We start from the raw sequence: 26,988 nt of genomic DNA on the forward strand, positions 1-26,988 counted from the left end.
AACTCTGTGCTGTGTTTAAAAAAAAATGTAATAAAAAAAAATACAAAATAATATATATATTTTTTATTAATATAAAATCAATACATAAAGCACATGAGGGAACACAAGCATACATAGATTACAAACAATAGACAATCGAGCTAGGGGGTACAATATCACATTGCAATTACACAAGGACCTTAAGGGACTAACAGCTTTTTTGTTAGTAGAGCATTTAACCGTCTTAAAATACAGTTCAATTTCTTTTTGTAGGGTACGAAAATGTGGTTTTCTGTTTGTAAATTTACATTTGTGTTTATGAAATTTGGCCAAAAGAATAATGAAATTAATTACATAAAAATGATTCCGCTTATTTCTATTGTATGTAAAGAATCCAAACAGTACATCTCTCCACAATAGTGTAAAATCTTCATAAATGTGTTAAATTATAAACCTACTGATGTCTTGCCACAGTTTTCTTACATGCATACAATGCCAGAAAAGATGCACAACTTTTTCTGGGTGGTCATTACAAAAGGAGCAATTTGAGTTGATGTTTTCCTTAAACTTCTTCATATAGTGGTTGGCAGAATAATATTTATGAATAATTTTAAAGGAAACTTCCTTAATTTTGTTAACAAGTAGGTATGTGTGTGGCAACATCCAAACTTTTTTCCAACAGATATTATCAATAAATCCATTCCAATAAGGCATGACATAAGGTATAGATACAACATCCTGCTGAAAGAAGGATCGTATAGCTCTGTTGTTGAATGGACCAAAAGAGAAACAAATCTTTCCTACTGATGAGTCAACAGGGTCAACAGAAGGTAGGCTCTGAGGGTCAGGTCTTGACATGTTCCTGAATAACATAGCAACACCTGAGGGAATGGCATCTAAAACAATTGCAAAATCTTTAGGTGTTACAGGGACCTTGTAAAGTGATAAGAATTCTTTATAACTGACTAAAAGACCCTCTGCATTTACCAGTTGGCTCACCAATAGGATATTATTTTGGAACCAATATTCTAAAAACAGAGAGGTATTTTTATACAATATATCCAGATTATTCCATATATAATATCTGTGTGGAGGAAAATTGTGTTTATAAATTAAGGACCATGACAAGAAATCCTGCCGATGAAAAGCAGAAAGTTTCACTGGAACTTTGTCAATATTATAATTGCAAAACAACATGAAGTTAAGGCCACCAAAAGTAGAGAAGACATGATGAGGAATCAAATTCCAGATAGAAGTGGGTCTTCTTAGGAATTGTTTTATCCAATTGATCTTAAAAGTATTATTTAAAGTAGTAAAATCCAGAAAATTCAGTCCACCATTCTCATAAGTGTTCATTACAACAGTTTTCCTAATGTAATGGGTACGGTTTCTCCAAAGAAAGTTGAAAAGCATCTGGTCTATCTCCTTGCTTATTTTACGGTCAAGGTATAAAGATAGAGCACCATATGTTAGTCTAGAGATACCTTCAGCCTTGGTTATTAGGACTATACCTTTTAAAGATAAGTCCCTCTGTAGCCATTGATTTAGTTTCTTCTGGTTTTTTTAAATAAGAGCGTTAAAATTTAGTAAGCCTCTAGACTTCTGATCCTTTGTAATGGTTATGCCTAAATATGGAAGTTCTTCTTTTACTGGAATACCATAATATGAAGGTGTCACACAATATTTGACAGCCATGAGTTCACATTTCTTAATGTTAAGATATAGACCAGACGCTTTGGAAAAGGATTGTAATCACATTGATCGATATGGGAATTTGGTTAGCGTCTTTCAGAAAAAGTGTAGTATCGTCAGCCAGCTGGCTTATAATAATTTCTTTACCAGCTATGGAAATACCTTGTACAGGACTATTATTTAAAGAATTTGCAAGAAGTTGGGTGATTAATAAAAACTCTGTGCTGTGTTTTAATTTTGAAAATTTGAAACCAGACGTCATCGGTCGTTTTATTAGGGGCGTTGCACTGTCTCACACACACACACTTACAATAACCGATCATGTTCAGAGTTCTATAAGATATTGTAATAGCCCTGGGGATATTGTACATTCAATACACTTTTGTTGCCAAAAATAATTATATATATATATATATATATATAAAATAATTTATGTTAGCTACATTTCAAGGAAGTTGGTATAGAAGGGCATGCAAACAATTCCAGAGTGAGTTTAGTTTAAAGGAAAACTACAGCTATTGCAGTACAGACTCAACAGGAAAACATTCTGTACATCTGCAACACAGACTTTTGGCAGACCTCTAGATCTTCTGCGTTTCTCAGAGCACAGCCCTTTCCTTAAGCTCTCCACTGTGGGTCATTTGACCACTTTTCTTTTCTTCGTAGTCTTCTCTACACCTGTAACTACGGCTTCCTCTTCTTCTGTTGCACTCTTCTTCGCCTGGTCTTTTATCATCTCCATAGTGTCCCACCCTCATCCACTTCAGCTTCCTCTTCTTTCACATCTCCGGTTACTGCTGATCTGCTCAGCTCTAGATCTTTGCTGGACAGAAGCACACAGTTGAGTAGTGACTTCAGATACACCTTGTGCTGTAGGGAGCAGTCCTCCAGGCTGTGTACTCTCAAAGTAATCCAAGCCACCAGAGGGAGAGGGGTGGCACTGAAGCCCCCGCACTCCTGCCATTCCCTTCAAACACCCACGCACCAGACCTTTCTGCAAAACTATGATGGCGAGTTCTCCATGTGTATTGCCCACTACAACAGTCTTGGTTGGCAGGGAGGGAGAGGGCTGTTAGGGGGTACTCCCCAAAATGAGCCTCCAGAACCGGTAGCCTCTGGGGAGAGGCTGGGTCATACACTCGCACCTGGTGGTGAATCAATCTGTGCAGGTGACGATCGAGTCTGGGATGAAGGCCATGTCTTTAACCCACTCTGGCATTCGCAAGTCATTACATACATTCTTGGAGGTGAAAATGGGTGTTTCAGTACTCTCCAGATCCCAGACCTTTAGGTCATTCTCCTTCCCTCCTGTGGCCACTTGGTTGCGCTGCGAGGGAGTCGGTCACATCCGACAAACATTCGTCCCAGCATTTCTCTCAACTGTGTCTGTCCTGCCCTCCTTCCAGACCCTCAGCAGTCCAGTCTCCACACACGTGATCAGAGCACTGTCTGACGGCAAGTCCTGTGAACCTGCCCTGGGTGCTCTCCACACACTGTCTGGTCTCAGCAAAGATGCCCTTCTCTGTGCTAAATGTCTTCACTGTGCCATTCAGACCCCACCAGTACCTCAGTCTCATGTTGATCTCCCCAGCCTACGACACACACTTCCTGGTCCAGGCTCGGGCCGCTCATCTCAGAAGTTGAAAGCCTGTTTTTTGGATAGGCTCACTCCTTTTAATATCCCTGTTTCCGATCCCACCCATACTGAGCACACTTGACTTTTGTCTGTCATGAAAAAGAACAAAAATATTGTCAACAAAACAAAAATTCTAACATGTTATTCTCTGTGCTGTGGTGAATCTCCGTTTTGCATCCTTTCTGAACAGACACTAAAGAAAGAAATTCAAACAGCAGATGGACACCACACAGATTGAACTATTTTAGAGAGAACTTGGACTAGGAAAGATGTGTGCCTTTGATACCAAAACATGAGTTAAACAAACGTACTTTTAAAAATATTGCCGTTATACAAGTTTATTTTTTTTATTTTTTTTTATTTTTTTACCTTTATTTAACTAGGCAAGTCAGTTAAGAACACATTCTTATTTTCAATGACGGCCTAGGAACAGTGGGTTAACTGCCTGTTCAGGGGCAGAACGACAGATTTGTACCTTGTCAGCTCGGGGGTTTGAACTCACAACCTTCCGGTTACTAGTCCAACGCTCTAACCACTAGGCTACCCTGCCGCCCCAGTTACAATGCAATAAATCAGTTAAACTTATTTTCAGAGCGTTGCAAGTTGCAACCTTTTTATTAATTCTCCAGAGCATGTAGCATCTGTAGAAAATCAATTAATAAAATTATAAAAAGTGGCACATATGTCCTGACAGTGAATTGATAATGTTATTATAATATGAATCTTGATGATACTGTGCAGAGTGGAATGGAGTTAGGACGCAATGTATTGCTGCAATCTAAATGTAAGACAGCATCATTTTTAGGTGAAATATGTATACAATAAAAGACTTCAATACAAATAGACATTTTCCATATCCAATCATCTTGTACAGGATTTAATTTAAACTGGCTCAGTGGTGGGGCGCCTCTCCTTATCACAAAGCTTCCTTAGATTTCTCTTCAGCCTTGGTGGTTTCAGAGATTGTTATGCATCCACCCTGGTAGTTGTCCCAAGGAGTGTCCAGAGATGCCATCCAGGCAGATGACTCTACGGCCCTCCCTCCTCCACTGGTTTTCAGTCACTCTTTGAGCCTATTATGCAGTACAAAGTCATGGAGACAACCATCGCCATTATCTAGGGAAACAGGAACAGTAAATAAATGCTTTGGTTATGCTAAACTTTTAAACAAAGCCCGCTGTACGAAACTGAACACATCACATTACTTTTGTGGCATTTCAAAACAATGAGATTGTGACCTTGAAATAGACAGAGGGAAGGAGTCAACAGTACCTCAAGGGCAGCGATTCCCAATGCCACTGCAACAATGGCAATAGTGTTTTCATCAATCAGTTGCTTAAACTTTGGGAAGCAGCCAGTGATCGTCTATGGGGACACACAAATGTAATAGTGATTTAGACAGGTGAGGCCACTGGGTGTTCAACTGTAAAGTGTGTTACATTCTCAAATGGGCCTTCCATTGATGAGTTTGAGTATGGATGTAGTGTGATTAACTTGAGGTGATGAGTTCACATCTCGTACCAAGTTTGGACCCGCACTGACTACAGTGTTAACCCAAAATGACAACGACTAGGTTCCAGTTTAACAACGTTTACTTCACCGTACACCGTCACCCTTATACTCAGGCCAGTTCCATCAACAGTGAGACTATTGCGCAGGTGTACTAATAACAGAGTGACATCACAGTAATAACAGAAATATAGGGATACTTAAAACATGAACATACAGCACTTGTATCATTACAGGAGCTGAAAACAGCACCGTGGCAGCACTGTTGAGGATAGAGATGGGTGCGTATTTCAAATGGAGAGCCAGTGAAGTCTGTATAGTTGTAGAATCCACAGCACTTTAGCTAGAGTGGACACGGAGACAGTTCATATTAGAACAATTCTGTTGACAAAACTGAATAAGCTTTCTAATACACAAGCATATAAAAATTACAATGTAATTTGAGACATTATTTGTAGGCCTAATATGTCATTTCCAAGGTATTAAAACAGGCCAGCAGGATATTGTAAAGTACCGTATCCATAGTAGCATTCCAGAGAGCGGTGACGTCTACATTTTCTCCATAGTCCTTCTTAATGTTCTGAACCACTTTGGTGCCCAGTTTCTCAATCAACTCACCTGCCTGAAATACATAACACAAATCACACACACTTAGAAAAAAGGGTTCCAAAAGGTTCCAGGTAGCATTCCAGGTAGAACAGTCTGTGGTTCTATGTAGAACCCTCTGTGGAAAGGGTTCTTATGGAACCAAAAGGGTTCTACCTCGAACCAAAAGGGGTTCTTCAAAGGGTTTGCCTATGAGAACCCTTTTAGAGAGCACCTTTTTTTCTAAGAGTGTAGTCTTTTTATCAAATTCTCCACAGACAGTCTTTAACCCCCTTTAGCAATATGAGGAGAGTGAATGGGCACCATGTACGCTTACCAAGGGTTTAAACACCAGGATAACCACTGCTCCAGCCACCTCTGCAATGAACACCACCAACACAATCACAAAGAACTAGAAATAGGAAAAGGAGACCATAAGAGAGATTGAGTGGTTGGACTGAGAAAACTGTTTACAGTACATTTGCACACATTTCATATATACTGAACAAAAATATAAACACAACATGCAAAGTGTTGGTCCTGTTTCATGAGCTGAAATAAAAATCTCAGAAACGTTCCATATGCAAAAAAAAGCTTAGTTCTCACATTTTGTGCAAAAAATAATTTACTTCCCTGTTAGTAAGCATTTCTCCTTTGCCAAGATAATCTTTCCACCTGACAGATGTCATATCTAGAAGCTGATTAAACGGCATCATTACACAGGTGCACCTTGTGCTGTGGACAATAAAAAGCCACTAAAATGGGCAGCTGTCACACAACAATGCCACAGATGTCTCAAGTTGAGGGAACGTGCAATTGGCATGCTGACTGCAGGAATGTCCATCAGAGCTGTTGCCAGAGAATGTAATGTTAATTTCTCTACCATAAGCCGCCTCCCAACATTGTTTTAGAGGATTTGGCAGTACGTCCAAACGGCCTCACAACCGCAGACCACGTGTAACCACGCCAGCCCAGGACCACATCTTGCTTCTTCACCTGCGGGATTGTCTAAGAACAGCCACCGGGACCAGCTGATGAAACTGTGGGTTTGCACAACCAAATAATTTCTGCACAAACTGTCTCAGGGAATCACATCTGCATGCTCGTTGTCCTCACCAGGGTCTTGACCTGACTGCAGTTTGGTGTCATAACCAACTTCAGTGGGCAAATGCTCCTCTTTAATGGCCACTGGCATGCTGAAGAAGTGTGCTCTTCACAGATGAATCCCAGTTTCAACTGTACCGGGCAGATGGCGTCATGTGGGCGAGAGGTTTGCTGATGTCAACGTTGTGAACAGAGTGCCCCATGGTGGCGGTGGGGTTATGATATGGGTGGGCATAAGCTACAGACAACAAACACAATTGCATTTTAAATCGCTGGAAATTTGCATGCATAGAGATACAATGAGATTCTGAGGCCCACTGTTGTGCCATTCATCTGCCGCCATCATCTAATGTTTTAGTGTGATAATGCACGGCCCCATGTCGCAAGGATCCGTACAAAATTCCTGGAAGCTGAAAATGTCCCAGTTCTTCCACGGCCTGCATACTCACCAGACATGTCACCCATTAAGCATGTTTGGGATGCTCTGGATTGACGTGTATGACTGCTTTTTCCAGTTCCCGCCAATATTCAGCAACTTCGCACAGCCATTTAAGAGGAGTGGGACATCAATCCACAGGCCACATTCCACAGCCTGATCAACTCTATGTAAAGGAAGGGCCTCTCAAGTGGCGCAGAAGTCTAATGCACTGCATCGCAGTGCTAGAGGCGTCACTACAGATCCGGGTTTGTTCCCTGGCTGTGTTGGACCCGGCCGCGACTGGGAGGCCCATGAATTGGTGCACAATTGGTCCAGTGTCGTCCGGATTAGGGGAGGGTTTGGCCGGCTAGGATGTCCTTGTCCCATCTCGCAACTCCTTGTGGCGGCCGGGTGCATGCTCGCTGACTTCAGTCACCAGTTATACGGTGTTTCCTCTGACACATTGGTTCGGCTGGCCTCCGAGTTAAGCGAGCAGTGTCGAGATGGGTCGTGTTTCGGAGAACTCATGACTCACAACCTTTGCCTCTCCTGAGTCCGTACTGGAGTTGCAGCGATGGGACAAAACTAAGTACAAATTGGGGAGAAAAAAGGTTTAAAAAAAAGCATAATAATATACAAAGTAGTTGTCGCCCTGCATGAGCAAATGGTGGTCACACCAAATACTAACTTGTTTTTCTGAAATACGCCTTTTCCTTAAGGTATCTGTGACCAACAGATGCACATCTTCCCAGTCATGTGAAATCCATAGATTAGGGCCTAATGAAGTTATTGCAATTGACTGGTTTCCTTATATGAACTGTAAGTCAGTAAAATCTTTGAAATGTTTCATTTATCCGTGTAGCTACCTACTCTACTGTAGAAAATTCTGAAAGGAGAGATGAGGAGCTTGACAATCAAGCTTGTTCACAGAGTCAGTGTCAATCACATTGGTGACAAAATAGCACATATACTGAAGAGCTCATGTTTGAGGTGACCTACCAGGAGCAGCATACACCTGCTCTCCTTCATGGCGCCACAGCAACCCAGGAAACCTATGATCAGCAGCACTGCCCCCACAGCAATCAACAGGTAGCCCACGTTTAGGATCTGGTTCATCTCCGCTGGAGCATCTTTTATCCCCTTGAGGAGCCCCAGGATCGAGCCGCTGTCCACCTTCACCCAGATCCCTACGCCCAGGATGGCAGCGCCCGCCAACTGGGGGAAGAGAGCATAGCATTGTTGGGTGGTTTCTATTAATTCAATGAAGAACACATCAACTGCTGCCCTTCGTCTTACCTAACATGCCCATCCAGTGCTTTCTGAAAGTATTCTTCCCCCTTGACTTATTCCGCATTTGGTTTTGTTACAGTCTCGATTCAAAATTGATTAAGGGGCGGCAGGCAGTCTAGTGGTTAGCGCGTTCAACTAGTAACCGAAAGATTGCAAGATTGAATCCCCGAGCTGACAAGGTACAAATCTGTCGTTCTGCCCCTGACAAGGCAGTTAACGCACTGTTCCTAGGCAGTCATTGAAAATAAGAATTTGTTTAACTGACTTGCCTAGTTAAATAAAGACAAAGTAAAAAATGTTCTCCTCATCTACATACAGAAATCCCATTTACTTTATATAAGTATTCACACCCTTGAGTCAACACTTTGGCTGGGCCACCCAAGGACTTTCATATTCTTGTTCAGAAGCATTCCAGCGTTGCTTTGGGTATATGATTGGGGTCATGGTCCTGTTGGAATGTAAATCACACCCCAGTCTAAGGTCATTTGCACTCTGAAGCAGGTTCTCATTAAGGATTTGCCTGTATTAAGCTCCATTCCTTGTTCACTCTATCCTTACCAGTCTCCCAGTCCCTGCTGCTGAAAAGCATCCCCATAGCATAATGCTGCCACCACCATGCTTCACGGTAGGGATGAAGTTAGATGGGTGATGAGCTGTGCCTGGCTTTCTCCAGACATAGCACTTTGCATTCAGGCCAAATAATTAAATTTTTGTCTCATCAAACCACAGAATATTTTGCCTTATGATCTCAGAGTCTTTCATTCCAGGCATGCTGTCATGTGTCTTTCTCAGAAGCGCCTTCTGTTTTGCCAATCTCCCACAAAACCCAGATTGGTGAAGTGCTGTGGAGAGCTGTGGAGACTTGTCTTTCTGGCAGGTTATCAGCCAAGGAACACTGTAGTTCTGTCAGAGTGGTCATTGTGTTCATGGTCACCTCCCTGACCAAGGTCCTTTCCCGGTTGTTAATTTTGGTCGGATGGCCAGCTCTAGGCAGAGTCTGAGTAGTTCCATATTTAAGGAGACTACTGTGCTCTTGAAAATGTTCAACACTCTTGAAATTGTTTTATACCCTTCCCCAAATATATGCCTCATCACAAGTCTATCTTGGAGAGTAACTTGGACTTCATGGTAAGGTTTCTGCTTTGTCATACTCTGTTAACTGTGGGACTTATATAGACAGGTGTGTTTCTTCCTACATCGTGTCCAAACAATTGAATTGGCCACAGGTGGACTCCAATCAAATTGTAGTGACCTCTCAAGGATGATCAAGGGAAATTGGATGCACCTTGGCTCAATTTGGAGTCTCATATCAAAGGGGTGTGAATACTTACACTATCGTTCAAAAGACATTGTACAGTGTAGTAATTGTTAATGTTGTAAATGACTATTGTAGCTGGAAACGGCTGACTTTATATGGCATATCTACATAGGCATACAGAGGTCCATTATCAGCAACCATCACTCCTGTGTTCCAATGGCACGTTGTGTTAACAAAGTCAAGTTTATCATTTTAAAAGGCTAACACGGAACCCAAACCGGCTGCGTGCGTGCACACTTATTTTGTCCCCCAACACCAAATGCAGGTTAAAATATCAAACTCTGAACCAATTACATTAATTTGGGGACAGGTCGAAAAGCATTAAACATGTATGGCAATTTAGCTAGCTTGCACTTGCTAGCTAATTTTTCCTATTTAGCTAGCTTGCTGTTGCTAGCCAATTTGTCCTGGGATATAAACATTGTTGTTATTTTACCTGAAATGCACAAGGTCCTCTACTCCAACAATTAATCCACACATAAAAATGGTCAACCGAATCGTTTCTAGTCATCTCTCCTCCTTCTAGACCTTTTCTTCTCTTGACTTTATATTGCGATTGGAAACTTTCATAAATTAGGTGCATTGCCGCCACTGACCTTGTTTGTCTTTCAGTCACCCACATGGGTATAACCAATGAGGATATGGCACGTGGGTACCTGCTCCTTTAAACCAATGAGGAGATGAGGCAGGACTTGCAGCGCGATCTGCGTCACAAATAGAACTGACTTCGATTTTAGCGCTTGGCAATGCAGATGGTCGTTGGCGTGCGCGGTGTAGTCAGCCTGTAATTGATCATTAGAAAACCCTTTTGCAATTGTTAGCACAGCTGAAAACTGTTGTTCTGATTAAAGAAGCAATACAACTGGCCTTCTGTAGACTAGTTGAAGGCCAGCATCCCGGAGTCGCCTCTTCACTGTTGACGTTGAGACTGGTGTTTTGTGGGTACTATTTAATGAAGCTGCCAGTTGAGGACTTGTGAGACGTTTGTTTCTCAAACTAGACTCTGATGTACTTGTCCTCTTTCTCAGTTGTGCACCGGGGCCTCCCACTCTTTCTATTCTGGTTAGAGCCAGTTTGAGCTGTTCTGTGAAGGGAGTAATATACAGTGTTGTACGAGATCTTCAGTTTCTTGGCAATTTCTCGCATGGAATAGCCTTAATTTCTCAGAACAAGAATAAACTGATAAGCTTCAGAAAGTGCTTTGTTTCTGGCCATTTTGAGCCTGTAATCGGACCCACAAATGCTGATGCTCCAGATACTCAACTAGTCTAAAGTAGGCCAGTTGTATTGCTTCTTTAAATAGAACAGTTTTCAGCTGTGCTAACCCTTTTGCAATTGTTTTCTAATGATCAATTACAGGCTGACTACACCGTTCACGTCGCGTGAGCGAGCGTGGCAAAATACATTTTATTCAATTATTGCACCCACACTGCTCGCGAGCGTCTGTGTTGCCAAGCGCTAAAATAGAAGTCAGTTCTATTTGTGATGCAGATCGCGCTGCAAGTCTTGCCTCTCCCCATTGGTTTATAGAAGCAGGTACCCACGTGCAATCTCATTGGTTATACCCACGTGGGTGACTGAAAGATGAACGAGGTCAGTGGCGGTATTGCACCTAATTTACGAAAGTTGCCAATCGCAATATAAAGTCAAGAGAAGTAAAGGCCTAGAAGTAGAGATTATTAGAAACGAGTCGGTTGACCATTTTATGTGTGGATTAATTGTCGGAGTAGAAGACCTTGTGCATTTCAGGTAAAATAACAACAATGTTTATATCTCAGGACAAATTAGCTAGCAAATGCAAGCTAGCTAAATTGCCATAAATGTTTAATGCTTTTCGACCTGTCCCCAAATTAATGTAATTGTTTCAGAGTTTGTTTTGATATTGTAACCTGCATTTGGTGTGGGGGGACAAAATAAATGTATGCACGATGGTGCACGCGTGCAGCCGGTTTGGATTCCGTGTTAGCCTTTTAAAATTATAAACTTGACTTAGCTAACACAACGTGTCATTGGAACACAGGAGTGATGGTTGCTGATAATGGACCTCTGTATGCCTATGTAGATATGCCATATAATGCCGTGGAGGAGATCTTTGTGGGCTATACTCGGCCTTGTCTCAGGATGGTAAGTTGGTGGTTGAAGATATCCCTCTAGTGGTGTGGGGGCTGTGCTTTGGCAAAGTGGGTGGGGTTATATCCTGCCTGTTTGGCCCTGTCCGGGGGTATCATTGGATGGGGCCACAGTGTCTCCTGACCCCTCCCGTCTCAGCCTCCAGTATTTATGCTGCAGTAGTTTGTGTCGGGGGGCTAGGGTCAGTCTGTTATATCTGGAGTACTTCTCTTGTCTTATCCGGTGTCCTGTGTGAATTTAAGTATGCTCTCTCTAATTCTCTCTCAGAGGACCTGAGCCCTAGGACCATGCCTCAGGACTACCTGGCATGATGACTGCTTGCTGTCCCCATTCCACCTGGCCGTGCTGCTGCTCCAGTTTCAACTGTTCTGCCTGCGGCTATGGAACCCTGACCTGTTCACCGGACGTGCTACCTGTCCCAGACCTGCTGTTTCAACTCTAGAGACAGCAGGAGCGGTAGAGATACTATTTTTTTCCTAGCCACCGTGCTTCTACACCTGCATTGCTTGCGGTTTGGGGTTTTAGGCTGGGTTTCTGTACAGCACTTTGAGATATCAGCTGATGTAAGAAGGGCTATATAAATACATTTCATTTGAAATTTCATATAAAGTCAGCCGTTTCCAGCTACAATAGTAATTTTATAACATTAACAATGTCTACACTGTATTTCTGATCAATTTGATGTTATTTTAATGGACCAAAAAAAATAAATGCTTTTCTTTCAAAAACAAGGACATTTTAAATTGACCCCAAATTTCTGAATGGAAGTGTATGTAAATGAGATATTTCTGTATTTAATTTTCAATAAATTGGCAAATTCTAAAAACATGTTTTCAGTTTGTTATTATGGGGTATTGTAATGTAGATGGTTGAGATTTTTTATCGATTTAATCCATGTTGATTTCGGGCTGTAACAAAAAAATTGTGGAAAAAGTCAAGAGGAATGAATACATGCTACATTTCTCCTTTCATCTTTATTTTGTTATGCCTACATAGGTATTTTCCAGTAAAATTAAATTTTATTTATTTAATAGCTCCTTCGCATTCTCTGACATTCATGCTGCATTTGGCTGGCAGCACATCACGCTATTCTACTCTGTGCCTAATCTTATCTGGTCCAAAATGATATGTCGGTCTCATAAAAAGTAGTAAAACCATAACAAATGTCTGTCCTTTTGTTTCATGGTCTCATAACTTTCTCATGTTGCAATTTAGATACTGTTTTTCTGGGGCACAGAATAAGAAGTGGTAAGTGATAAGGAGTGTTCTGATTGCCTGCAGATTCATTATTGTGAAGCATAACTGAACTCTGCTATTATCAGCAATAATTTACTTAAAAAGATGAAAACATCTCCAACTTACAAAGATGATGCCATTAAAAGCAAACATCATGACTTTGAGAAATCCGAAGCAACCCATTCTTGATGAATTATTCTGCCTGGAAGAAAAGAGGAAAGGGTGAGAAAGGGAACATTGTTATGAATAATCATCTATGGTAATGATGAGAAAGAATTTCTAAACAATGAGACTTCTGAATCATTAAGATGAGATCAGAGGTCAAAAGTCTAAATCTACTGCCTATGTCTGTAGCCTACTGTCTATAGGCCTGTTTAGAGGAGGAAGCATAATGACCGAAGGTTCTCTTTAATTCAATGGGGAAGTATCATCTTAACAAAACAGCTAAATTATGTAGTTCTTATGATGTTCTATATCAATGACATTTTGGAAATTGTATGTTGAGGGTTTTGGTCACAATCTTATCTTGTAAACTTACACCACAAACCCTTCTACACCTGAATAAACATTTGAATGATATTGGAAGGTGACAGTTATGGTTTTGTGGACACAATCAGTCACTAAGGAAGCAAATATATATTCTGTCAAACAGAGACAAAGCGTTTCTCTACTACTCTAGCAGAGTTGTTCCGAGTCATTTGCAATGAGTTGTTATGTCTGGCTAATTAGATGACGGATTAACAGTTCTACACACTCCTTGATGCTGTTTGCTGTCTTTGACTTGTTACCAGGAAACCAGCCCTTTGTCATCTACAGTAAGACGTGGGAAGAAAGGAGTGGGGAAAAACACCAGCCACTTAACTTATCCTCCCTATCACCGTATCGTCCTTGAACAGTCAAGAGCACCCTTGTTTTTCTTTGTACTAATGTCATGTCATTTACTGTACAGTACACTTTCCCAACACCAATGAGAGTTAAGTGAGCCTTTGCTTTAGAATTAAGGAAAGTACAAAGGCAATGACAAGGCAGCATGTCCCACTGCATTGTCATTTACAATGGGCCCCTAAACAGATTAAAATTATACAAGAGGCTGACCAGTCCCATAGCCTAATTGTCAGAAAGAGTATTCACAGTAATTCACTCGATGTCTGACAACCCTTCCACCTGGGGCCACAAAATGTTGAATGTAAAAAAGTCATCTAATTACAAGAAAGCTATCAAAATGTTCAAAGTGGTCTGATATTCAGATGAGAACAGTGTCCAACTGTACAAGGAAATTGTAAGGAACTTTATCTTCCTCGCGTCAATTAGAGGGCTATTAAAACACAGGAGACCATTACACACACACACAAACCGCAGGTTTATGTCCTGTCCCGTTTTGCAAGTTAAACCATCTATGGATCATCTCATCCTGCTCTGTTCTATGACCCAGTGTGGTGCCCTTTACCTCTATGTGTGTTGAGGACGGTCTGTCTGCATATGACCCTATAGGGTGGGAACAGTGATTGAGTGACTAAATGACAGCCGGTTTGTACTGTACTCTTAATAACAGCAATAACAAACCAATAGCACTCTGTGGCAGTAGCACCAGTAGTGTGACAGTGAACTCTGTCAAGGAGTTTCTGATTGACATGTGTCATTGTCTTTCTGATGTTATGACTAAAGTATCCATAAGTGTGTTTCTTATACGGTCCCAGATAGAGTACTTAGAGTTCATCAACCTGGCCAAGGCTTTTGACTCTGTCAATCACCACATTCTTATTGGCAGGCTCAACAGCCTTGGTTTCTCAAATGATTGCCTCGCCTGGTTCACCAACTACTTCTCTGATAGAGCTCAGTGTGTCAAATCGGAGGGCATGTTGTCCGGACCTCTGGCAGTCTCTATGGGGGTGCCACAGGGTTCAATTCTTGGACCGACTCTCTTCTCTGTATACATCAATGATGTCGCTCTTGCTGCTGGTGATTCTCTGATCCACCTCTACGCAGACGACACCATTCTGTATACTTCTGGCCCTTCTTTGGACACGGTGTTAACTAACCTCCAGACGAGCTTCAATGCCATACATCTCTCCTTCTGTGGCCTCCAACTGCTCTTAAATGCAAATAAAACTAAATGCATGCGATTCAACCGATCATTGCCCGCACCTGCCTGTCCATCCAGCATCACTACTCTGGACAGCTCTGACTTAGAATACGTGGATAACTACAAATACCTAGGTGTCTGGCTAGACTAAACTCTCCTTCCAGACTCTTTAAGAGACTCATTAAGCATTTCCAATCAAAAATTACATCTAGAATCGGCTTCCTATTTCGCAACAAATCTTCCTTCACTCATGCTGCCAAACATACCCTCGTAAAACTGACCATCCTACCGATCCTTGTCTTCGGCGATGTCATCTATAAAATAGCCTCCAACACTCTACTCAGCAAACTGGATGTAGTCTATCACAGTGCCATCCGTTTTGTCATCAAAGCCCCATCTACTACCCACCACTGCGACCTGTACGCTCCCTTTGGCTGGCCCTCGCTTCATACTTGTCGCCAAACCCACTGGCTACAGATTATCTACAAGTCTCTGCTAGGTAAAGCCCCGCCCTATCTCAGCTCACTGGTCACCATAGCAGCACCCACTCGTAGCATACGCTCCAGCAGGTATATCTCACTGGTCACCCCCAAAGCAAATTCCTCCTTTGGTCGCCTTTCCTTCCAGTTCTCTGCTGCCACTGACTGGAACAAACTGCAATTTTTATTATATATATATATATATATATATTTTTTTTTTATCCCCCCCCCCAAAAAAAAAAATTATAATAATAACTGAAGCTTCCCCATCTCCCTCACTAGCTTTAAGAACCAGCTGTCTGAGAAGCTCACAGATCACTGCACCTGTTCATAGCCAATCTGTATACAACCCATCTACCTCATTCCCATACTGTATTTATTTATTTCTCTCTACTTGCACATCTACCATTCCAGTGTTTAATTGCCATATTGTATTTACTTCGCCACCATGGCCTATTTATTGCCCTAATTCCCTTATTTGCACTCACTGTATATATACACTTTGTTTTCTTTTTTTCTACTGTATTATTGACTTTATGTTTTGTTCAATCAAAGTGTAACTGTTGTTGTATGTGTCGAACTGCTATGCTTTATCTTGGCCAGGTCGCAGTTGCAAATGAGAACTTGTTCAACTAGCTTACCTGGTTAAATAAAGGTGAAATAAAAAAAATTAAAAAAAAAGAGTGAAATGGCATCGGCATACAGTACAAGTACTGAGAGATGGATGCTAAACGTCAGGATGTTTATCACCGTGTCAATGTTTAGCCATGAGCATCAGGTTACTCATGAATGGGCCAGAGGGCACATAGCAACATATCCTGAATTGGTTTTCCCCCTTTCATTCCCAGAGGGTTTCCTGCAAGTGGTCACTCATCTTCTACCTTCACAAAGCCATGGGCAACAGCGGTGGCCATAGTTAGCCTGGTGATGTATTAACAAACACAGTCACATGCAAATGACTAAGAAAACATCCCAGCCAAGAGCCATCAACACACAGTACAAAGACAAAGGTGAGTATAATATACAGTAGCTATGGCCCTTAGGACTTTACATGCTTTGAAAATTAAAATGCAATAAACACAAAGCAGCTAAATGAGAATAGAATTTAGACAAGAGTAACGTAACAAATAAATCAATGATCAGGTGAATTTCAGGCAAGTATTCTTTAAGCTGCTGAATAATGACACAGTGAGTAGCATAGCTTTGTTGATATCATGTTAGGAGTAATGTGGTATTCAGTCATGAAGACTAGGATAATGAATTCATCCACAAGGAAGCCAGTGGGGACACACCTGGTGACAAACATTTCCCGGAATGATGATCAAGATAACAAATGTCTGTTGACGAACATGCCAATTAACGACTAGAGGAAAGAAAGTATGGACATCATATTTATCAAAGCTTTATCTCAGTCAGCCGTCATCCCGTGTAACAGTTGACCTAATATGGTTCAATGACAATTCCTAACATGTAGTCTACTCCAAAATGGGAAAGTTTGAAATGTATGAAGGATTACATTGTTGAAGGTGGGTTTCCTCATGAGCCCTAGGGTAGTGCTTTGAGTTATGGGGTTTTGGATTAATGGTAATACATGAAAATATTCCATCATGACAAATCTAAATAATTGTCAGGAAGAGTATATACAGTAATTCACTCAGAGAGACAACCCAGTCAGACTCTCTGTCTGAGCTGAGCGTGCTAAAACTCTAAACACTGGACAAATCTAAAAGGATGAGCTATGTTCCATCCAATTGGCGACAGATTTTCATTCGAATATTCTAAAATTTGCATATAAACTATGCGCATTTTCCCTGCAGAGATGAGTTTCCATCAAATTGGCTTGCTTCAAATAAAAGGCTATGCATGCAACGTAGTGCACATAAAGATATATTTTTCAGTTAAACAAGTTTCCATTCCATTTAACTCTACTGATGGTTCTCACAAAAAAAAGGTGCCTTAAGCAACATAAAGTACCACAGCATGAAACACGTGTTTCTAAAAATCCCCTATGGAAAAAAAATGAATGGTGGAAAAACAATTGGAACCATTTTCCTGTTTGACCGCTAGCTTTTATGGGCATTATGACGCCTCCATTGTGGGGCTCTATAGTAAGTGTCCACTTGTATTGGCACGTGCTAAAGCGTACGTATGAGATTATCATGGACAAAAGAGTGAGATTTTTTTTTTAAATGGCAGCAAAACATCGATTATCATGTCACCATAATAAGACCCTCGATATTTATTGGGAAGGCGCATCAAGCTCAGCACCTTTCACTATCACAACCGTGTTAAATTCATCCTGATTTATTTGATCTGTAACCTAATACAGTTCATGCTTTCCGACAAATCGTAGTGGGGGACTACAAATCATCGCGTGACTCCCAAATTTACTTCGACATGATGGTTATTTCAATATTTGCGCATAAAAGCGTTTCCACCTACATTTCTCGCATAATTCATTTTACCGACACAAAAAGGTCTCATCTTGTCTAGCGTATTTTGTTTTGTCCACATTTTGAAAGTTTACCGAAAAATGTTCTGTTGCCATTAGGCCGGTACATTCTTTTTTAATCCGACATCTACTTTACTCGCCTAAAACGGTTGGATGGAAACCTGGTTGTAGAGAGGAATAATTACAGGCTTGAGTCAAGGTCTCAGGAGAGGAACAAATAATGAATTGTTGGAATCCATGTTGTCACTGCACCCGACTACAGGATAATATTAAAACACAACATCAAATTACTACTCTATGGGGCATTTTCAACAACCAGATGAGTCAACCCTTGTTATTCTCACTTACAATTGTTTACCCTACAGTGGAGTGGTACAACAGGTTTCGTTGAGACTCAGAGAAAGAAAGGGAGTCTGGGCCTTACCTTCACTGGGGTGATGGAGGCTGTTGCTGGGAGAGCGAATGTGGGCGTCAGTAAACAGGCTGATTTACCTGTGTTCTCGGAGAGTGACCTGTACTGCGTTTTTCTCTTCTACACACAAACTCTCTCGTTCTCTTCCTGTGCTTCTCGGTGGCTGCAGGTTGGTTATAAACAGTGAGGGAGGGGCGTGCTGAGGCAAACAGGTGGGAGTGATTCAGGTTTCAGAGGCAAGGAGCTCACTTCCCTGTGGAGTAGAAGTACCACCTGAGGGAGTGTCACAGCAATGTTACAGCTACATACACACAGGCATAAGCACATTCTATCACCATTTTTACCTGTGGCATCACTGTATATCAAAGTGGGCTTTTGGAGACGTGAATGGTATGGATGCAGAGAAAGAATATATCTATGGATTGTTAAGAAAATGTTATTTAATTAACATACTATAAGACCTTACTATGTGAGTTCCATTGAAAGCATTGTTTTGTAGACATAGGATAATTCATCAGTCGGAATGTTTCTCTTGATTAGAAATTTGCTCAGACTTTGACCTAGATCTTCCCATGACAGCCTCTAATGAAAAGTAGACTTTCACAATCATGCAGGAATCTGAGTTGAGCTTTAAAAATACCCAGAGTGACAGTGATGGAGGGATTTGGAGGAGGTAAATTGTAATAAATGTATAATAACCAGATTAACTTTTATTTTTCAATTCACCACCTTCGATGATAAGCAATCAAACAGTATCCTACCAGTTGAAACAGTGCCTGTTGAAACAGAACCTTATGGAGTCGCAAGCTTCTGTGAATTGACTAGTTCACTGCCTATCTATTTTTCAACATTAACCTTAAAGTAACTGTCCATTGAAAACCTAACTTGTAAAAGTTAATATTCTCTTAACTCGTACCCAAATTACATTGTTGACTCATCCTATACTCTTGTGGCCAAAGCATTAATTGGAGGGGGGAAAAAAACACTTGAATAAAACCCACCTCAAACCTGTATCTCAAACAGACTGTGTCAAAAATGCTTGTATTTCCTCAGAGGATGATGTCATTCCAACACAGAAAAGCTGCTTTTTAACATACTTAAAATAAATTGGAAGTAAAACTATTTCACTTATATTGTAATTACCCTAGGTCATATTTAATAGAAATATGGAAACACTGGACAGATACTTTAATACAGTATTGTGGTGAGTATATGATTTTAGCTCAAGTCTAATGACCATTTATATCAAGTCTAATGACCATTTATATCAGGTTAGAGCATTAGCATTCAAGTACCTTGACTTACTCATCATCAATGAAATGAATTAGAACATTTGTCATACTAGCCATTGGTGACATACCTGATGTGTCTTATATTCATCCCACAATGCACTGAAAATGTGTTTGGCAGTTCCTTGTGTCAGTGTGACAACGCTCACATTATGCCTTTCCTTGCCACATCAGACAATCCCAAACTCCAATATAGTACTCATTTTTTTATTTTACATTTGTCTCAAACAAATGTATCTTCCAGAAATATGTACAGAATCTATTTAGGTCATATTCACATATTTTACATTGATAATTTCACTGATATAGAAAACAGGAAAAGAACATAACTATAAATTAGCGATTCTGCTTTGGAACTTTACAAAAAAAGGTTTTCAAAAACTACATTTGCCATTTTAGAACCACAAGACAACATCACTCTGTTCATAGACACACAGCACAACAGACAGACCTGAAAGATGATGCAAGACTTTCACACAAAAAGACTACTCCTTGGTCAGGTCAACGACAAAAATGACCAATTCTCTATTTCAAAGTAGGCAACCCACTTGTGTGACAACACAACTCTTCTTTTTGAATCCATTGACATGTCCTTTACATCCATATGCACATTGTTACAATTACTACTCAAGATGTAACTATCATTTCCCCATGAATATGTAAGTTATGTTAGTTTTGGCATTTTACCAGCAGGCATCAGTTCATGTACATGTATTTTTTCCAACAAGTACATTACAACTGTGGATGACAAGTGTATAAAAGTGAATAAAAAAGAAAGAGTCTATGGATATGTTAATAATATGGTTTAGACAGTATGGTTTAGAGGCATACAGCACATTATGTAAACAACTGTGCTGAAATGTACAATATCAACAGCTAGGCTGTCTCTGTGAGCTCTAAAAAGGCTGTGTCCAGCACAGCTTTGAGAGCAGGGTCTAAAGTCCATTATAGTGAGCGAGTCTAAGCAATGTCCTTAGAGTGTTTATTCAAAAGACCTGCTCTTTCCCCAAAAAGGCATACCTGCCTCTATGGGCACTCTTCTTCTCTTGTTCTTTGTGTCGACAGATTCAGTCCCTTTCTGGTCTGACCCTGACCAGTTGATATTTAGTGCACATTCCAGCAGCACTGCGCCTTATGTTGCCTGTTTGTCTGGGTGGCTTTTTAACTTGTGGAACTTAACACTGTCAAGCTTTTCAAACCTCTTGCCACAGTGTTCGCAGGTGAAGTTGTAGTGGGCCTCGGGGGTGTGTTTCTTCATGTGCCAATTGAGAGATGCTCGTTGGCGACACTGGTACCCACAGATCTCACACCTGCAGAAGAGGTAGAGGAGTGGATTGAGACATGAGATGAAGGGGGAATATGTAAGATGATTCAAATCAGCAGAAAGTGTTTTTAGGAGTGCAATGTAGTCATTTCTGTTTGTGAGACAAAATTGCATATGTTGTACAAAACCAAAATATAAAATGTTTAGAGAAAATGAAATAAACCGTCTGGGAGTAAAAACTTGAGTGATCAAAGTGTTTCACTCACTGAAGGGGCGTCTCTCCTGTGTGCGTGCGCCGGTGAACCTCCAAGTGATTCTTCCTTTTGAACGATTTCCCACACGTTTCACAGATGAAGTCACGGACTCCTACACAAAGTTTGATGAAAAATGTATATCACATTTTATTTGTCACATGAGCAGAATACAACAGGTGTAGTAGACCTTACAGTGAAATACTTACTTACAAGCCCTTAACCAACAATGCAGTTCAAGAAATTGAGTTAAGAAAATATTTACAAAATAAACAATTACGAGACTATATAAAGGTGGTACCGGTACTGAGTCAATGTGCGGGGGTACGGCATCTGTGACAAACTTAGTTGAAAAATGAGGGGACAAAGTTAGTTGGGGTTGGGCACGGTCTGGAGGCGCAGAATTCAGATGCTTGTAATGTTGAGTCGCCAGGACAGCTCACAACTCATTTAGCCTCTCTGCTGATTGGGGCTCTCAACAATTAGATTTTATTTGGAAGTGATTCAGAATCCCCATTAGACAATATTGCTGAAAGCAGTCTGTGTATTTAACAGCCATTGTATTTGGTAATTCTACAGACCAGTGTAATGTTTGGAGATTTTACAATCAGGTCAGCAATCATTTCACGGGCAGCACGGTTAGATGCGAGGCGATTGTGAAGCATCACCCAGTAAAGTTCCATGCGGTCAAAACCATTAGCTTTAGAGACAGGTTGACATTCAAAGCTGCATTATACAGTAGACATCATGGCAGGATACATATGAATACATTACTACTAGCTCATGCGCCAATGTACAGTATATCAGTATAGCCCAGATTTAGAGTTTTTTGTGCCCACCTGAGTGGATGATCATGTGGCGATGCAGGTGGTTTGACAGATAGAACTTCTTGCCACAGCCGGGGTGGGGGCACACCTTGGTCCTCCCCTTCCTGTGAACCAGATTCATATGGTTCTGCATGGAACATAAAAAAGATATTATGAATCACAGCATGGTAGCATGGTAGTTACAGCAACATGTGTGCATTTCTATTTTCTTTATTCGTAACTTAATGGCACAACAAGGTCAAGGTGTTCCAACTCAAGGCAAAAGCTGAAGTGTAGAGTGCCTAAAAGGGCCTATTTACCTGAAAGCTGCTGATGGCTACATAGACTTGACTACAGCCTTCATACGGACAGTGGAACATCTTGAGCATTCCGTCTGCCTCGATGACAGGACCTCGTCTGCTCCTTCTACATCTGAAATAGAAAAGGCAGTGATGCCCGTGGTTCGTCTACAGAAGTGCTCTGAGGAAGTCAAGATGGGAATGAAAATGACATGTCCATATAAGTTTGTCTCTACAGATGTGATCCCCATAATTCTCCATGCTGGCCACTCACCTGCTTAGGCCCCTCTGTAGCTCCCTCTCACAGGTCGGCTCCAAGCCATGAGACTCAATACTGGGCTGGAGCAGCTCCTTGTCACTGAGGCCTGAGAGAAAAATATCTCAAACCATTGGAATAGCAAGCTATTCATCATTGATTTTTGTCAATGTCAGTATCCTTTAAATCAACATATACAACAATTACAGCATATTCTAATGCATTGTCTGTCGGCGTAAGCAAAGGCTAAAATACTGTGCCAGCAGTACCTGTGATGGAGTCTTCCTCTGTTGTCTTAAAGTCTGCCACTGACTGGCACATTTGGTTGTAAGCCACGCCCTCTATGACAGTGCAGGTGACCTCCTCCACATCTCCACCCCCCATGTTGAGCTGGATGCCCTCGGATGCCAAAGCCTCATAGCTGGGGCCAGTGATGATGATCAGCTACAAATGACAGGCAGAGGGACATAGGATAGGCTACATGTTAATATTACTATATAAAGGCAGTGCTTTCAGGAACGACAGCTACTTGAGTGTGATAAAATTCCAAGACAAATTACTAATGAGTATTTTAAACCTGAGAACCGTCCAGAGTTCCTCGCTGGTCTGGTATCTCACAGGTGGTCCCCACAGTCTGTAGTGTCTGAGAATCAAATAGCTCCCCTTGCCCAGGCACCTGCATAGAAGCTGGGACTGGATGGTGGATGGTCTGAGTGTCTACACCAACTGTGTCACCCAATGTCTGTGTGGTGTCCTCCTCATCGGCTTTGTCCAGTCTGTCAGTTAAGGATGCAGTCACTACAACACACTCGTAGCCATCTTGTGATGTACCCACTCCTTCATCTCCCCTGTCTCTTCTCAGGTCCTCCGCCTCCTCCTCTGGGTTGATGTCCTCCCCTACAGCATTGTAACCCGTCTCCTCCTCGTCAGACTCCTGGGCTTGCTGTCTGCCTGCCTCCATCACCACCTCCATCTCCCAGACAGACTGATTCTCAGAGAGATGCTCCATCAGTGGAGTGTCCCTGGATGGGGCCTCCATCCCTGGGAGCTGGCTGAGAGCTGTGGCCTGCTCCACCTGATCCATAGTCACCGGGGCTCCGGCTCCGGCCACTTCCAAATCCCCTCCTGCATCTAGGAAAGACAAGGGTACAGAATACAGATGCATTTAAATAGAGGTTACCTGGTTTGTCAAATCAGTGGTTCCCATACAATTACATGCGACCCAGAACAATTAAAAGCCAACTTAGTATCTGAATGTACTGTATCTCTTACCAGTGAGCTGTCTGTGGGCATCTGTCTCTCTCCTCCTCCTCCTGGTCATGATTCCTCCAGTTTCCTCTGTCCTTGTGTCCCTGTCAACTTCCTCCTCCATCTCTGTCTCCATCTCAAGCTCACTGGCCCCTCTTGGTGGTGAGGAGAGGTGCTGCACAAATGAATGGTCAGCATCACACTGCCAGATAGCAGAGGTGGAGAATCCAGGTTGGGGTTCCAGAGCTCTGAGCTGCGGTTCATGTGGACAGGTCTGGGAGTGATCCTGGTACCAGGTCACCATACTACAAAGGCTAGACACTCTCACATTTTTCCCTGTAAGAAAATAAGTATCACCAGTGACAAATGTATCAATCCCTCATGTAGGGCTACTTTTCTTTATGGGCAAATGGATCAAATGTTGTGTTTTTTCTTACCTATTTTCAGTTTTGTACATACTTCTGGGGTTGTCTTCCTAGCGGCCAGGAATATAAATATGACAGTGACGTTATTGCATGAGGATACTGTGTTAACGTTAAGCACTATTGAGTTGATAGCCCGAGCTAGCTAACCCAATTGATTGAAGGAGGTGGCCTGGGGAAAGGACTCACATTTAACAGATGACAAGAGAGGGAATAAACTAGCTAAACAATATTAGTTACTAGCTAGTTTGATATTCTGATTTGATGTATTATTCGTAAACTTACCCTCCGTATTTTTGCCGGTATATCTCCCCGTACGTGGAGTTGAGCAGGATTAGGTACTCGGCAAGTCCAGCGTCACTCAAACTCGTTCGCCGGCGAAGCTCACTCCAAACCTTGTGAGATTCTCCAAGATAAACTCTCCTAACATCATACTTCTTGCGGGACTCGAGCCGTCTTTGTGCTCGGTCAGAATCCGTGAGCCTGGGACGGCCTCTACAACGCCTCGAAATTGATTTAATTTGATCCCCGGCTTCTTCAGCGTCCAGGGGACCCTCCTCTCCTCCATAGCCATCCGCCATCTTGACAACAGCTGTCTGTTGTTGTCATTCCTAGCGGAAGTTGTCTTACAGGAAGTGAAACCACTTGGCGGGAAACGAAAATGTTCCTTGCACATCATGCATTGAGCAGAACGTTTTATCAACGATAAACCAAGTTCATACATGTGGATAGATAGCTAAATAAAGATATGACCGATATTTTGACCCTTGTCTTTAGGATATTTAACCAACACAATGGAAAAAAGGATTTCAAAATACAGTGCCTTGGTGGTCGGAGACTGTAGCATCAACCATTAGTTGCTGATACTTGCAGCGGTGACTGCTGCCTCTGAATTGGGGCTCAAAGTCTCATTTTTTACTCAGGTTCAAATTCAGAGCCTTCCAGGATCATTACAAGAATCCATGTCCAACCTGAGCCCCAAAAATTTGAAGGTAATTAGCTATTCACATACTACTAGGCCGACCATTTCAAATCTCACCATACCCTCTCTGCTATGCAATCTGGTTTCAGAGCTGGTCATGGGTGCAACTCAGCCACGCTCAAGGTCCTAAACGATATCTTAACCGCCATCGATAAGAAACATTACTGTGCAGCCGTATTCATTAATCTGGCCAAGGCTTTCGACTCTGTCAATCACCACATCCTCATCGGCAGACTCGACAGCCTTGGTTTCTCAAATGATTGCCTCGCCTGGTTCACCAACTACTTCTCTGATAGAGTTCAGTGTGTCAAATTGGAGGGTCTGTTGTCCGGACCTCTGGCAGTCTCTATGGGGGTGCCACAGGGTTCAATTCTTGGACCGACTCTCTTCTCTGTATACATCAATGATGTCGCTCTTGCTGCTGGTGATTCTCTGATCCACCTCTACGCAGACGACACCATTCTGTATACTTCTGGCCCTTCTTTGGACACGGTGTTAACAACCCTAAAACTGACCATCCTACCAATCCTCGACTTCGGCGATGTCATTTACAAAATGGCCTCCAACACCCTAGTCAACAAATTGGATGCAGTCTATCACAGTGCCATCCGTTTTGTCACCAAAGCCCCATCTACTACCCACCATTGCGACCTGTACGCTCTCGTTGGCTGGCCCTCGCTTCATACTCGTCACCAAACCCATCTACAAGACCCTGCTAGGTAAAGTCCCCCCTTATCTCAGCTCGCTGGTCACCATAGCATCACCCACCTGTAGCACATGCTCCAGCAGGTATATCTCTCTGGTCACCCCCAAAACCAATTATTTCTTTGGCCGCCTCTCCTTCCAGTTCTCTGCTGCCAATGACTGGAACGAACTACAAAAATATCTGAAACTGGAAACACTTATCTCCCTCACTAGCTTTAAGCACCAGCTGTCAGAGCAGCTCACAGATTACTGCACCTGTACATAGCCCACCTATAATTTAGCCCAAACAACTACCTCTTTCCCTACTGTATTTATTTTATTTATTTATTTTGTACCTTTGCACCCCATTATTTTTATTTCTACTTTGCACATTCTTCCACTGCAAATCTACCATTCCAGTGTTTTACTTGCTATATTGTATTTACTTTGCCACCATGGCCTTTTTTTGCCTTTACCTCCCTTATCTCACCTCATTTGCTCACATCGTATATAGACTTGTTTCTACCGTATTAACTCTGTGTTGTTGTATGTGTCGAACTGCTTTGCTTTATCTTGGCCAGGTCGCAATTGTAAATGAGAACTTGTTCTCAACTTGCCTACCTGGTTAAATAAAGGTGTAATAAAAACTACCTATCTAGTTTGGTCCAGCAGCTGTGTTTTTTTGGCACTACCTTGATAAACATGACATAACATAACACACAGCACCACACTCCCTATTGAAATCATTGGTCAGCCCACTGACCTAACAATGTCTTATGACATCAAGCACTTTTATTTGGTGTCATGTTCAATTGGAATATGCAGCAAGTCAATTATACATTTGTATGTACTTTGTTTGTGAGGTAGGCCTAATGATGGATGCTTATCTCTTCTCACTATCCTGCCTCCTAAGAAGATAAGAGAGCCCACTCTAAGTACCCCTAACAGTCACAGAGATGTGCATCACTTATCAGCACAAAACATGCCTGATGGGCCCACTGCCAAGTTCTCCCTAAAAATCAGAGGGAGAAAATGTTTTCCTGAAAATTCCTAAGCAAACAGTTATGATTATTGGCATGACTTTATTGCAGAAAATCAAGTTAGCTTCAGGACGTTGCCTCTTTACATGAATCAGCCTCTGGATCTGCTGCCCCTCCGTCGCTG

The 26,988-nt window shown here is 41.8% G+C and overlaps 2 protein-coding genes and 1 pseudogene across 3 annotated transcripts; all 3 read right to left on the reverse strand.

Annotated features, from left to right (window-relative positions):
* Positions 1-1,900: 1,900 nt before the first annotated feature.
* Positions 1,901-3,646, reverse strand: LOC109883309 (WD repeat-containing protein 74 pseudogene; annotated as a pseudogene).
* A 243-nt stretch (positions 3,647-3,889) lies between these two features.
* Positions 3,890-18,580, reverse strand: LOC109883310 (tetraspanin-1). The gene is made up of 8 exons (XM_020475331.2): positions 18,336-18,580; positions 13,024-13,099; positions 7,923-8,138; positions 5,739-5,813; positions 5,331-5,438; positions 5,034-5,159; positions 4,580-4,672; positions 3,890-4,423 (listed from the first exon to the last, which is right to left on the reverse strand). Exons 2-8 carry the CDS (start codon positions 13,078-13,080, stop codon positions 4,364-4,366), a joined length of 735 nt encoding a protein of 244 aa, XP_020330920.1. The 5' UTR covers positions 13,081-13,099; positions 18,336-18,580; the 3' UTR covers positions 3,890-4,363.
* A 1,225-nt stretch (positions 18,581-19,805) lies between these two features.
* On the reverse strand, positions 19,806-24,828 carry LOC109883315 (zinc finger protein 653-like). 2 transcript variants are annotated; one of them, XM_020475338.2, is made up of 10 exons: positions 24,444-24,828; positions 24,174-24,211; positions 23,761-24,072; positions 23,066-23,619; positions 22,758-22,932; positions 22,507-22,597; positions 22,254-22,365; positions 21,967-22,081; positions 21,143-21,242; positions 19,806-20,922 (listed from the first exon to the last, which is right to left on the reverse strand). In XM_020475338.2, exons 1-10 carry the CDS (start codon positions 24,737-24,739, stop codon positions 20,745-20,747), a joined length of 1,971 nt encoding a protein of 656 aa, XP_020330927.1. In that variant the 5' UTR covers positions 24,740-24,828; the 3' UTR covers positions 19,806-20,744. The 2 variants fall into 2 exon arrangements, with proteins under 2 accessions (XP_020330927.1, XP_031683511.1); XM_031827651.1 differs by having other exon boundaries at positions 22,507-22,612; positions 24,444-24,813.
* Positions 24,829-26,988: the final 2,160 nt, after the last annotated feature.

This window comes from Oncorhynchus kisutch, linkage group LG6 (assembly GCF_002021735.2).
Source record: "Oncorhynchus kisutch isolate 150728-3 linkage group LG6, Okis_V2, whole genome shotgun sequence".
Taxonomy (NCBI): Eukaryota; Metazoa; Chordata; class Actinopteri; order Salmoniformes; family Salmonidae; genus Oncorhynchus; species Oncorhynchus kisutch.

Bases quoted from the DNA above. Each gene is read 5' to 3' on its own strand.
- LOC109883310 (XM_020475331.2), bottom strand. From the start codon at position 13,080: ATGGGTTGCTTCGGATTTCTCAAAGTCATGATGTTTGCTTTTAATGGC. The intron at 5,814-7,922 runs GTAGGTCACCTC...TCCTATTTCTAG, and splicing joins GCAGGTGTATGCTGCTCCTG to TTCTTTGTGATTGTGTTGGT. The intron at 4,424-4,579 runs GTACTGTTGACT...CTGTTTCCCTAG, and splicing joins TGGGAATCGCTGCCCTTGAG to ATAATGGCGATGGTTGTCTC.
- LOC109883315 (XM_031827651.1), bottom strand. From the start codon at position 24,739: ATGGCGGATGGCTATGGAGGAGAGGAGGGTCCCCTGGACGCTGAAGAA. The intron at 22,082-22,253 runs GTAAATAGGCCC...TGTTCCATGCAG, and splicing joins TAGCCATCAGCAGCTTTCAG to AACCATATGAATCTGGTTCA. The intron at 21,243-21,966 runs GTGGGCACAAAA...AACTTTGTGTAG, and splicing joins CCACATGATCATCCACTCAG to GAGTCCGTGACTTCATCTGT.